The sequence below is a fragment of the Miniopterus schreibersii genome (genome assembly GCF_964146895.1).
Source record: "Miniopterus schreibersii genome assembly, chromosome: 14".
Classification (NCBI taxonomy): Eukaryota; Metazoa; Chordata; class Mammalia; order Chiroptera; family Miniopteridae; genus Miniopterus; species Miniopterus schreibersii.
This window is the reverse complement of record NC_138114.1, coordinates 10,988,395-11,001,462: the sequence shown is the minus strand read 5'-3', so window position 1 is coordinate 11,001,462 and position 13,068 is coordinate 10,988,395. Positions and strand designations below refer to the sequence as shown.

Sequence of the window (13,068 nt, the reverse complement as noted above, 5' to 3'; positions counted from 1 at the left end):
GGGTGCTGCTGGGAAGCGGCCGCGAGCTCTTGGGGACCGTGAATGAGAACATGGTCCAGGTTTCCGCTTTCAACAGGAAACTGGGCAGGGTTGAGAAGCGAGGCTTTGCACCATCGCATCAACCACGGGGAGGCTGGCTTGTCACTCCGCGCGCCCGTCCTCTCCCTGGCCCCCGGGCAGCCCCCGTACTGCGCCTGAGGGTCCGCAGGTGCCTCGCTGCCCGGGGAAGAAGCCAGCAGCGTGATTGTGCACACCGACCCAAATCGTTGTAAATGTTACCTCTCACAGTCAGTCGCCCTGTGACGTGCGCCTGTGCGCACATTTACATTTAAAGACAGTACTTTTTTAGAAGGTAAGTTATCATAAATCGGCCTGGGATCTCTGCGAGGTCCAGCGGCGCCAGGGTCGTCCGCTTCGCCAGCATCTGCGTCGGGAACGCGGAAGGCAGGTGGCTCTCCAGTTCCTGCCACAGCGCCCGCCCCCGGGCCGGGGCGAGCAGGCCCCCGCCCCGCGCGCACGCCCCCGCCCCCGGCCCCGCGGCGCGTCCCTGACCCCGCAGCAGCCTCGCCGGAGACGGCCCCGCAGTCGGTCGGGAGCTGCTTTTGCCACGCACCTCCTACGGGGGGTTGCTCGGATCATTTATTTATCGTGTGCGTACTAAGGCGCCGTCCCCGGTGCTGGTGGGAGGCGCTACTCTGCGGGAAGCCCGGCCCGTCCGCGGCGGCTCGGCGCAAAGCGCACCCGCCCCGCAGCCAGAGCCGCCCAGTCCGGGGCCGCGTCGCGCGGGATTCCCGACGCGGTGTGCTTTCCCGCTCCATCTCTCCGCGCGCGACCGGGCAGCGGCGCCGGGGAGCGGTCTCGAGTCCCCGCGGCTGGCTGGGCTCCCTCCGCGGCAGGTGGCACAGCGCCGGCCGCGGGCGCCCCGCGCGCCGGTCCCGGGCTCGCAGCGGCGGGGCGCGGGGCCGCAGGCGGCGGGAGCGAGGCGAGCCCGGCCGCTCGCCCTCCGCGCCGCGCCCGGATTGGTCTCCTCCGCAGAGCGCTGGCCGAGGGTTGGCTGCGGGCCGGCTGAAGAACAGGTGCACCCGCCGCCCGGCCCCGACCCGCGGCGCGCCAGGTCCGGGAGCGGCGGGCCCGGCCCCCTGTGTCGGAATGCGGCTCTCCGGCGCCCGGCGGTCCGCGGCCGGGCAGCGCGGCCCCTGAAGGCGGAGGGAGGCCCGGCGGCGCGCGGGCCGGTGCCCGGGGGAGCGGGCCGGGCGCGGCGCCCCGAGGATGCCGGCGCGGCTCGAGCGCAAGCAGGCGGCGGGCGGCGGCGGCGGCGGCGGCTTCAGCTTCAGCAGCAGCGGCAGCGGACGCGCAGCCCCGGCGCGCAGGAGGCCGCTCGGCGGGCAGCAGACGCGCCCCGCCGCTCCCTGACCGGCCGGCGGCGCCGGGCCCGCTCGCCCCTCTCCGCGCGCCTCGCCGCCCCCTCCCGGCCGCGTCCCCTCCCCCGCGCGCTCCCTCCTCCCCGCCCGCCGCCCGCCTCTCGGGGGGAGGGGCGTGGGGGCAGGGAGCCGATTTGCATGCGGCCGCCGCGGCCGCTGCCTGCGCCCGAGCCCGCCGCCGCCGGAGCCCGCGCCCGCGCCCGCGCCCGCGCCCGGCCGGCGCGGCCCCATGCCTCTGGCGCGGCCCTCGGGGGGGCGAAGGTGAAGACCGGCGCCTAGGATGAGTGAAGGAGCGGCCGCTGCCTCGCCACCGGGAGCCGCTTCGGCAGCCGCCGCCTCGGCCGAGGAGGGCACCGCGGCGGCTGCGGCGGCGGCGGCGGCGGGCGGGGGCCCGGACGGCGGCGGCGGCGAAGGGGCGGCCGAGCCCCCCCGGGAGTTACGCTGTAGCGACTGCATCGTGTGGAACCGGCAGCAGACGTGGCTGTGCGTGGTGCCTCTGTTCATCGGCTTCATCGGCCTAGGGCTCAGCCTGATGCTGCTCAAATGGATCGTGGTGGGCTCCGTCAAGGAATACGTGCCCACCGACCTGGTGGACTCCAAGGGGATGGGCCAGGACCCCTTCTTCCTCTCCAAGCCCAGCTCCTTCCCCAAGGCCATGGAGACCACCACCGCGACCACTTCCACCACGTCCCCCGCCACTCCCTCCTCCGGCGGCGCCGCCTCTTCCAGGACGCCGAACCGGATTAGCACCCGCCTGACCACCATCACGCGGGCGCCCACTCGCTTCCCCGGGCACCGGGTGCCCATCCGCGCCAGCCCGCGCTCCACCACGGCGCGGAACACGGCGGCCCCCCCGACGGCCCTGGCCACCACGGTCCCCGTCTTCAGCGGCAGCGCGCCGGGCTCGCGGCCCCCGGCGCCAGGAAGCCCCAGCACCCAGGCCATGCCCTCCTGGCCCACTGCGGCATTCGCTACCTCCTCCTACCTTCACGACTCCACTCCCTCCTGGACCCGGGCTCCCTTTCAGGACGCGGCCGCCGCCTCCTCCTCGCCCCCCGCCGCCCCCGCCGGCACCTCGCCTTCCTCCTCTGCCACCGCCGCGCCAGAAACGAGCACCAGCCCCAAATTTCGTAAGTAAACACTGGGTCTGAACTCTGGTCTGCTCCCGAGTTTCCTTTCCTTCCTCCTGCTGTCTTTTCCCCTCGCCGCCCGTCATCTGGCATCGCCCCCCTCCCCCCATCCCCACCCCACCCCACCCCACCCCACCCCAGGCTGGAGCACTTGGCGAGCTCAGGGGAGGAAGCAGGTGCCTGCCCGTTCTGGGTGCACGTGTGGGATGGGGGGTCGGAAGTGGAAGGAGGCTGCCGAGCTGCAGCGGCCCGGCTTCAGCGGGTCCCACGCGAGAACGCGTCTAGGTCCCCTCCGAGGGCTGACGCCAGAGCGGCGCCGCCGGGCTGCGGACCCGCCGGGCTGCGGACCCGCCGGCCAGGCCCGGGTGGGCAGGAAGGGGGAAGGGCCTCCCCTGCCCGCAGGACGGGGCGAGGGAGAGCAGATGCAGACTGACCAGCGCCGAGCCAGCGCGGGGAAGTTGTGCCCCTGTGGGCGGCGGAGGGCGTGGGCGCAGGGCTGGGTAGAGATGTTGGTGCCAAGAAGCTGGAGACGCTGAGAGCGGCCCTGACCCGGGAGGCGTCGGGAAGGGTTAATTTGAAGCTGTTGGGGGGAGGTGGGGAAAGGGGGCGGTTCACAGCAAAGGGCTAAACTGATCGCCGCCCCCTCCCCCCAGCCTGCCCTGGCGGTTCCACGGTGTAGAAATTGGTTCCGTGGAGGGTGAACGAACCAGGGGGGATCTGAAGGGGCCTTGCAGAGCTGCCGCCTCTAGGGTCCTGCGAGGAAGGAGTTCTTCCAGCTCTGCCAAGCATCTGCTTTTGTTCCTTTCCCAAAGGTGGGGTGTGAACCGAATCTTCCCGCCCCGTGTGCCTGAAAAATATAGGTGGAATGGACCGAGCTCTGTGCACGGAGGGGTGTGCACATCCAGCCCTTTTGAAACAGGTCACACTTGGAATGTGGCATCTTCAGCCTCTGCTCAGTTGCTGCCAGTATTGGCCAGTTTGCCCCAAGCGTGATAGCTTTCTATTGATTCGCATAGGAGGTGTATATTTCTCTCTATCCTTATAAATGTTGTAGGTGACTGACTGACCTCCCACCCCCGTCCCTACCTTGTTCTGACCCTAAGGGAAGCTTAGGAAGCTTCTTAATCTGACTGTTGATCAAGATATGGGAACAGTTTGTACAACCTATGAAGGTTATTTAGGACAAACTCCCAGTCCGCCAGTTCAAGTTCTGTGCAAGGCTGTTCTCCCCAAACTGCCTGGTTATGTTGTCTTAATAGGGTATTTCTGTTGGGAGCCATAACATCTGGGGAAAAGGAAGCGTGCTCATGGTTAACTCTTCAGTAGAAATACCTCGGTTGCCTTCAGTCATCTGGTCATTTCTCATTTCTCTGACCTGTGGTCTTAGCCTGGCTGTTATTTAATCCTTGACAACTTTTTTTTAAATTTAAGAGTTACTGTGTTTGGGTAAGGTCCAAGAAGGAAATTCCTTATGCCCTTCCTTACTCTGCTTTGGAAAAAAATAGGCTAGAAGATCCATTGGGAGACAGGGAGAAGGGGGGAAGGAGTGAATCTGCCACAAACCAGAATGGCAGTCGAACCGGTAACTTGCTGCTGCTGCTCTCTCCTCCGGCTGAAGCAGTCATTTCCGAGAACACCTCTTCTCAGGAGGTGTTCAGAGGCTTTTCTCAACAAATACAGCTTGAGTTTTGTGAAGGGATAAAGGGTTTGCAAGTGTATGTGTGAACATTTTCAGTGGGTTGAAAATATATGTGTCTATTCTAAAGACCCCAGATTTTTTATCTTCTCTCTTGATACAGTTGATAGGAATAATGGAGTGTGTGTGTGTGTGGGGGGGGGGCATGCACACAAGGGGGGAGGCAGGAGGATGGGATGGGGAGGTATTTCATGTTCTTTTTCAATTGGTTTCCTTGCATTTCATTCGGAGATCTTTAAAGAAAAGCCCAAGGTAATTATTTCTACCCCTCCATGCTCCCTTCCTACGTTCTGTAGAAGGGAATGGCAGACTGTTTAATAAGTAATGATTATTGACAGGGCTCTCAGCCCCAAGGAAAAACGGGGAGGGATCTGTTAATGGTGTCATTGTTCACGTAGATACATAAGTAGTAGTTGTTTTATGCGTATCTGAAGCCCAGGTCTTGCTCTTTTTTAAACCTTTAATAAGAAGTCGAATTAAGGGGTAAAATGCAAGTGTGCAAATCCAGCAGAAACTGACCTGGTTTGCACGTATCAACAAGGGAAATTTCAGTGAAAGGAAGATTATGTAGCTTCCATAAAAGATGAGTTTAAATACATAGCTTGTATGGTAATTTAAAGAAAAGGTATAGTTTAATTATGTTTTTGCTCCAAGATTGCAGGATGATTAACAAACTGAAGTAAAGATTTCAGATGAGGGATTTTTAACACTGCTACTGGGCTGAAGAACATTCTGTCTGTATTTATATTTTTCACTTGTTTCAATTATGTCATTTAAAGTTCCCAGGAGAGAAATTCCTCTTTGGAGTTCAGTAGGATTTTTTCTTTTGTCTTTCTCTTTTTTTCATGAAAGTCACGGATTGTATTGTAGCACCTATGGACAGCTAAGGATGCTGCTCTGCCTTTTTAAGTCTAACCAGTTTTGATGGCCAGGGTCTTTGCTCTTGACTCGAACACCTCGAGGCTTATAGAATGAATGTCTTTGTGCTCATCTTAGGTCAGTCGGAAGGATTCTGTGTATAAAGGCAGCACAGCTCTTTGGAGTAGAAGAGGCTGGTTCACTCTAGAAGAAACACTTGCTATGGATAATAGGGATTTTGCAAGCAGAAGCTATTTTGCCACGTGGAAGGCCCAGTTTAGAAATTGTTCCACATGTTCTGTAGGATCAGCGATAAGGTAATGTTGAACTTGAAAGGCAGAGGGAAATGACGGGTTTGCCAATGGACTCTTCTCATCTTCTAGTCTTTTGACCAGAGCCAAGCCAAAACTTTCCACTGTTAATAGGATCTCTTGGATTCCCAGGGACTTGCCCAGGATTTGCCTTTTCCTTCAGACGCCTTAGAAACAAGTATCTTAAACATACTGCCACTAGTAGATTATTTTACCAAAACCATCTTTGAAGTATTTTGCATCTGAACGTGTAGGTTAGTTTACAAATTTTCAAGCAAGGAGAGGTTCACTACAGACAGTGGAGGAACGGTGATTTTGACCAGTGTACAAACAGTCTTTTACATCACATTGGGTTGTGTTTTCAGACCTGGAACATGCATGTAGAATGTTGTCAATGCAAATATGAATTGTTATTTTACTCAGCAAAATGCACTGTCCAACAGGTGAAGGATAAGAGCCATTGGCTAAATTCAACTACTAAAGACAAAGAGCCGGTTTTAATGGGTGGTTCTTTTGGAAGGTACGAAGTTAATTCCAAATGAGTAAGATCTATCACAAATGTTGAATACTGTATTTAGTGAATAAGTAGATGTAAAATATAACATTGATGTTTAAACATGGTAGTGGGATAATTTTAATATAACCAAGTCTATTTAAATAAAACTTAACCTCAACATGCCTTTTGTAATTTTGAAGAGAACCATTGATAACATTGACTGTTTTCCTGTCTATTCCTTTGAAACATCTTTAGTCTTTCAATAAGAGTACTCTTGGTTGCTTTTATAAGCAGCCTTAGATATAATTGGTTTAAATAAACTTACTGTAATACATTGTCCTCTGTCTATGTGAATGTGACCCTCAAGGGAATGTCAACGTAGAAGGTACTGGCCCCAATCATGTATGGTAGCCAAAGCGAGAGGATTTGGAGCTCAAGATCAATATTTCTTATGAAATCCAATTGAGAGCTTTTTTATGAGCCCATGCTGCAACCTGAGTATGTTTTGATTTCCTTTGGCCTTAATACAGGATTATGAGACTTTCCTGCTTTAATCAATCTTACTGTACATTTCACTCTTTCGACACTTAGGTTGTACTTTATGGTCCAAACGGAAGAAAAAGGGGTGGGGTGGGCACAGAATTGACCAGGCTGTTTTTAGGGCCGTATTTAATTTGGTCTCAGTGCATTATGACTGTGGTTTAAGCCTTCCTTTTCAGCTCCTCATGGCTGAGATAAGGGATTGGTAATGCTATTGCTAATTGCGAGTCCTTGCTGCAGGTACGATTTGTGAATCCAGCCATCGCTGTATTTGTGGCGTTTTCCTGCTAGCTTTTTAAAATTTAGCAAGCTGTTGATCCACAAGCTTGTCAGACAGAAAGAGAAACAAGCAAACAAACAAACAAAGCTGGTTTGTGGCAACTTCTCTCTGTTACTATAGAAAACAGCCTTTCTAAATCCACGTTGGGACATGGGCAAGAGTGCTGGTGCAGAGTTTGAAACCAGTGCTATCCTGAGAGGTCTGGAGAGTGGAGGAACACAATCTCTCTTCCGTCTGGAACACTCCCGACCTTTCCTCCTCTCCACACCAGTGAGAAGAAGGCTGATTTTCATTTTGCTTCCTTTGTAGAAAGTCTTTCCTTCTAACCTCTCAGATCCAGTGCCAAACATATCTCAATTTTCTATCAGGGATGTTGAAAATGGAACATGAAAGTTGGCCCTGAAATATACAAGAGCAAGGGAAGAGCCATAAATCTAAGTCTGCAAAATGCATTTGAATTGCTTATGAATAGAGCTGAAATTCATTCTTCTCGCTTTGAATTTGTTTTTATCTTCAGACTTTTGTGTTTGGTGAGGCACAGAGCTGGTACTGTGCTGACAAATACCACTGAGACATTTTGAGATGCTGGAAATTTTACTTGTCTACATGCTGGAAAGTGTTTCTTCTAGAAGCATGTATATGGTGAAGGCAGGAGGGCGGAATAGACTCAGTGTAAAGCTTTGTAATATCAGGATGAAAACATATCTAAACAGATGTTTCCCATTCATACAACTACTGAGAGTCTTAGGACACATGCTTAGTTTGGATTTCCATTCTCGCCTTTCTTTCATCGAGGACTTCATGTTCTCCTGCCTTACCCGATCTTGCATGGAATTGAATCATGACTCTGTCTGAAAGGTCCTCACAGACTTCTTAATTGTTTTAAAAATCGGTCCCTTTGGTAAGATTTGTTAGATTGTTTAAGTTGATGTGGAAAGTTAGGAAAATATTTTCTTCACCCATTTAGGCAGTTGAATTATTTAACTGTCCTAGTTCTTTATTTTTAAAATTTTAAAATTTTTTTAAGGGATTCCAAAAACTTGTTGGAAGACTAATGGCCATTTGTTATCCCACGTAGATTAGTATTCCAATCATACTAGTGTTGATAGCACTTAATTAAAGTCCACAAAAAATTGTACAATTGAACATAAGCTATTATATCTTTTCATATCATTTTGTTGTTTTCATAATACATGTCAAGTATTTCGGTTTTTGAATTCATCTTAATGAATATTTAACATTGATTTGGGGCATTGAAATACTGGTAGTTAATTGGTTAATTTAAAAAGTCTATAAAAGTAATGGTTTAAAAAGCAGAACATTAAAATGCAACTTAAAATGTGTACAGCGGCCATTCTCCCTATCTTAATGTAGGGCCAAGGCCTTTTTTTGTTTTTGTTTTTTAACTTTATTTTTATTTTTGACATTACTATAGATCCCCCCACCCCACCCCCCGTTTGCCCACCTCCACCCAGTCCCTGCCAGCCCTTCCCTCTGGCCATCACCACACGGTTGTCTACGTCTGTGGGTTATGTGGCCAAGCCTTTTTCTGGATTATGTATTTATTTAATCGTAACATTTTTTCTGTTTTTCCTCTTTTCATAAACCTTACCTCTAATTACCTGTTTCTTCCTTAAAGACACTTGTGAAGGAATCTGAACCCAGACTCTCCATAGGTACAATATACACCTGCCCTGGAATCTTTTAGTTTTCTTGCCCATATAATTCAAAATAATTTTCTCCTGCTTTTTTAAACAGCTCACCATTTGGAATTTTTTCCAAGCATTCAACTACATTTTAATGGAAAATACAGTTATCTTTCATTTCCAAAATTATATATCATTGGCTTACATAAAATTGAACAAAATTACACAATTACAATAAGAACAACTGGCATGAACAGGTTTGTGACCCTGGCTGAGTGTTGGTAAGCACTCAGCCCAGCAGGCGGTTGCAGATCTGCGCAGGCCTGGCGGTGACCTTCTCCCCGCGTTCATGGCACTGAGGCGTGGTGATGGAGCTGACTCAAGGGACGTAGGTTGAGAAAGTGACTCCTTTAGTAGGTTACCTATGGAAAATGTGAGTCAGTCATGACCTTATTTTTTAGAGGCTTTTGTGGGAGGGTGACAAAGATTTGTGTGTGTATGTATATGTATATATATTAAAAACAAACAAAAAACCTGTAGCCTTGAATCCTGTGATAACTATGCAACCTCAAAGAACCGAATTAATGTCTTTGAACTTGAACTTCCTCCCCTGGGATAATGACGGCAATGATAATAACTCACCTCTTAAACCACTTGTAAAAGAGCTTGTAAACTGTAAAACCTCCACTGTTTTAATGTCAACAGAAATGGGAAGTGGACAGATTCGGTATTTTTATCCAAGAACTCATCAGACCACTGAGTTCAGTTGAAATACTGGAGCTGGTTTGCCACCAAGCCTGAAGGATCTTCCATCACAATGAGAGGCTACTGCTCTTGCATGCTCTGAGACCTCCCCCGGTCCCTCTCAGACCTGGCACACATCGGAAACCTACCTCACATTGCCTTGAAAGTTCACTCACAAACTACAGCCCACCATTTCTCATCCTTTGCTTGGTAGATGTTTTTTACAGCCTGTTTTGGACATACGTTTATCAGAGAGGAGTTGAAATTGTGGGGAAAATGAGAGTGTCGGATTAACTGGAAATCTGAAATCTATAGAAATCTGAAAATTCTTGATAAATGAAAGAATGCCTCTTGGCTCCCTTTGGCTCCTTTCCCACACTGTTTTACTCTCATTGAGTCTTTGGAGTTTGAAGAGAACTTCAGTAAAAACAGGCGGTTGTGCATTGCATTCTGTTCCCCTCTGAATTTAGGAGTTACCATGATTTAGGTTTTAGAGGATTAGTTGCTTTCATTCACCAAAGAGCTCTTTCAGGTGTATGCCTTTGCACTTTGGGGAACTTCAATATTAACATTTTGAAAATATCTTGCTTCAAGTCTGCATTGCTTGGCATTGGTTGCAGACTTCATCCTGTATTAGATCTCAAAGTATTACTTTTCTATTATTATAAGCCTTTATTTTTCAAGACATGTTGGTGATTGTACATAAATCATACATTTCCATGCCCAGGCACACAAAAAAAAACTATTCAGAAACAAGCCTTCAAGGAAATTCAGAATTAAGTTTAATAATACAAGTTTAACAGCTTCCAGTGATATGATTTTGTCTTTGAGGCCTTTTCCTAGAAGGCACAGTGTGGATCATGGACGCTGTATATAGGCTGTGAGAGTATATATTGAAAATAAAGATCATCTGAATCTGTGCAACTTCTTTGGCATTAATACATTAGAGGTAGGGTTATGAGTATAGAATTTTTATGCCAAGCATTTGATGGATGTTCATGAGCGTATCAGCCCGCCTGCCAAGATACTCTTCCCATGACCACATGTGACCGCACAGTCTTCATGTGGATTGCCAGGGAGTTTAAAGTTCACTAGGAGAAAAGTGATACCTCCTCATCAGGTTGGGGTCTGATTCTGTTGACTTTTGTGCCCGGATTTTTTTGTTTTAGAAATATGCAAGGGTTATTCACAGAATCTGTCTTGGAAGGGGCCTGAGAATTGTGGTAATAATAGAAACTAGAGCTGTCATTTGTGGAGTTTCACTGTGTGCCAGCAGGACCAGCCCTTTGCATCCTTTGTTATATTTACTTATTGAAACAAGGACTCAAAGAAAATTGTCTAGGCCTGCAGCATAGGCATGATTATCTCAATCATGCAGGGGATTGAGCTGGGCTTAGGGTAGCTTTATAATTTGTCTCGGACATGCTCAAGTGGCATAGTTTGAAGGATCAGGAAGATCAGAACATCATTTTACAGGTAATCTCTCCCACCCCAAATCCTAACCCGTGGATAAGTATGGCCATATCAGTGTACATTGCCTCTTTCATGCCTGTAGCCCATCGACTATGGCATATGGCATTGTACACTCCATAAATGGCACAACTGCTCTTTCCTTCTTTTTTGCTGTGGTAAAGGGGAGCCTTTTTTCTCCAGAGAAATTGCCCTGTTTTTCAGTCCACAGAGAAACTTAGGGATCTCTCCACAAAAGATAGTGTATTCCTCTACACTTCTATTCCTTGATCTTCTTAACTGTTTCCCCTGTAGCTGCTTGCATGTGATTCAATAGCACACTGACAGTTACAGACTCTCTCTGCCTCCTAAAATCTAGCCCAAAGTGTCTTCTCCGCCCATTCCAGATTTGCTTTGATTATAATAGTTACTGCATCTTCTGAGATTGGCCAATGAAATGTGTCATAACGTGTGGACACTCAAATACTGGTCCTACTAAATAAATGCTAGGTGTTGCACCATGTGCTGGGTCTCCTGCAGAGCATCTGAATTCCTCTTGGCACCGTGTACAAGGTACCCATCTTTGACCAGCCAATGGTCCTAAGAAGAGGAATATCGGTTAGCCCCTGGTCGTCTACCAAGGATACCACAAATTGGACCTGATCATTCCTTATTTGACATTTCTGTGTAGCAAAGGTCATGAAGAAAAATATTCTCTTGGTTGAAGTGAAAGATGATTGGGTTTTCTACTTTTGCAGACTCATAAGACAGAAATAAGTCAAATACCAACATTGGGTTATACACCCTTTGAATGGCCATGCTGCAGGATTGGAACACTGGAATGCCAAGAAGCCCGTATTGTCAAAATTCTGCAAGATGATGCATGAATCCTGTGTACTAAGAATGACAGCTGTGCTCATAAAGAAGAGGGGAAATGAGATTGCTTACCCAAATTTATTGTTAAACAAAAATTTTTGTCAGCATGATGGCAAAATCTTCAGACTCTAGGAAATAAGAAAGTGCGAGATGGGTGTAGGAATGCTTATAAACACTCCCGACTGAATTCTGTTGAACTGAGTTTTCAGTATGAGACTGTGTCTGAGTTAAAAATCTGGTAAATGTTCACTTCATACTAAATAGCCCCAGTTGGTAGGGTTTTTGCCTTCACCAAATGAAAGGTGTGTTTATCTAGTATTACATGTTTCATTAGCTCCCTGTTTATGACAGTTGTTGTATTTAAATAGTATGCACACCAATGAATTAGTTGTGGTTCCTATTAGAACTAAGTTGATTACTCTGTATGTACTCCATAAAGATAAATCACTTAAAACATGCTTGTTGAAGAAGTAGTAGGCAAATTTAAAGGAGAATATATTTATATGTCCATAAAAACTTGCACTTGGGTTGTTTCCCATGTGGTTTTACATTCTTATTCCACAATACAGTCATTGAAACTGAAAAATTGCAGTGTACATTTTGGGTATGATTTTTCATAAGACGGTTAAAAGAAATTTACTCAGGGAAGAGCATGGAATTTTTTAGTCAAATATTCGGCAAGTGTATGTGCATTTGTACGTGTTAGGTTAAAATAAAATAATAAAATAAATTTTACCCATATAATAGGTTAAATTGAGTTTTAGTAATTTTAAATATATTGGAAAATGTTTGTTATACGATTATCTAAAACCCTGGGTGGGAAATTATGTTAGATGCCAGTTATACTAAGCTACGTAGGTTAATAGATTTAATGTATATTAACTGTGTTCAAAGGAAGTAACCAAGTTGTTAATGGGGGCGATTTCCGTGTTGTGGAATAGGAATGCTATTTTACTTACTGTGTTTTTGCTCTATTTTCTAAGTGTTACTTTTAATAGGCATGAATTATCTCTCTAATTAGAGATTTTTAAATTTTTGAAAAAGTAGAGAATATGCCTCATGAATCAGAATCAGTTCAATTATTGGCCTTGGTTCTGTGAAGACTTTCTTTTTTGTCTAAGAGTTTGTGCCTTAATTGGTGGTGTCAGCATTAAAGTGTTGACTGAGTTGGGTTCCTGCTATGGAATGCAGATGTGCAGAAATGCAAACTCATTTCATTTGCTCATGGTAAATATTTCCTTATTGAAGGCAGAGTGTCTCACCCTAGGCCTTGCTTGAACTGTTAGCTTTGACCTTAGAGGAATAAAGAAGATGGAAGTTTAATGAGTTACTTAATGGCTCTTCAAGTCTTCAGATGTGGGGCAGTCTTTAATTAAATAGTATTGTTATAGATGGACATAGCTGATAGAAATCAATCACTTGTGTGTATAATAACCAGTTATCTGGTCTGTTTTAAAGAGCAAATGAAAGGAAAATGCAAAGGCTAGTTTGTAGTGCTGGGTCTCAGAAGGGAGGGCTTCGGTCACATTAAAACGGGTAGAAGGACCAATTCAGAGATGTACTAGATTCTGTAAGGCTGTCACAGAATCACAAGGTGTTAATTCTAATGATACAGTCAGGT

At 47.9% G+C, this 13,068-nt stretch overlaps 1 protein-coding gene across 2 annotated transcripts in view; it reads left to right on the top strand.

Annotated features, from left to right (window-relative positions):
• Positions 1-1,701: 1,701 nt before the first annotated feature.
• Positions 1,702-13,068, top strand: part of NRG3 (neuregulin 3) — a gene marked incomplete at its 5' end in the record, with an annotated part of 953,079 nt that continues 941,712 nt past the window's right edge. For both annotated transcript variants that reach the window (XM_081158127.1, XM_081158126.1), the window contains one exon: positions 1,702-2,551. In XM_081158127.1, coding sequence (XP_081014253.1) covers positions 1,702-2,551 — 850 coding nt within the window. The remainder of the gene's footprint in view (positions 2,552-13,068) is intronic.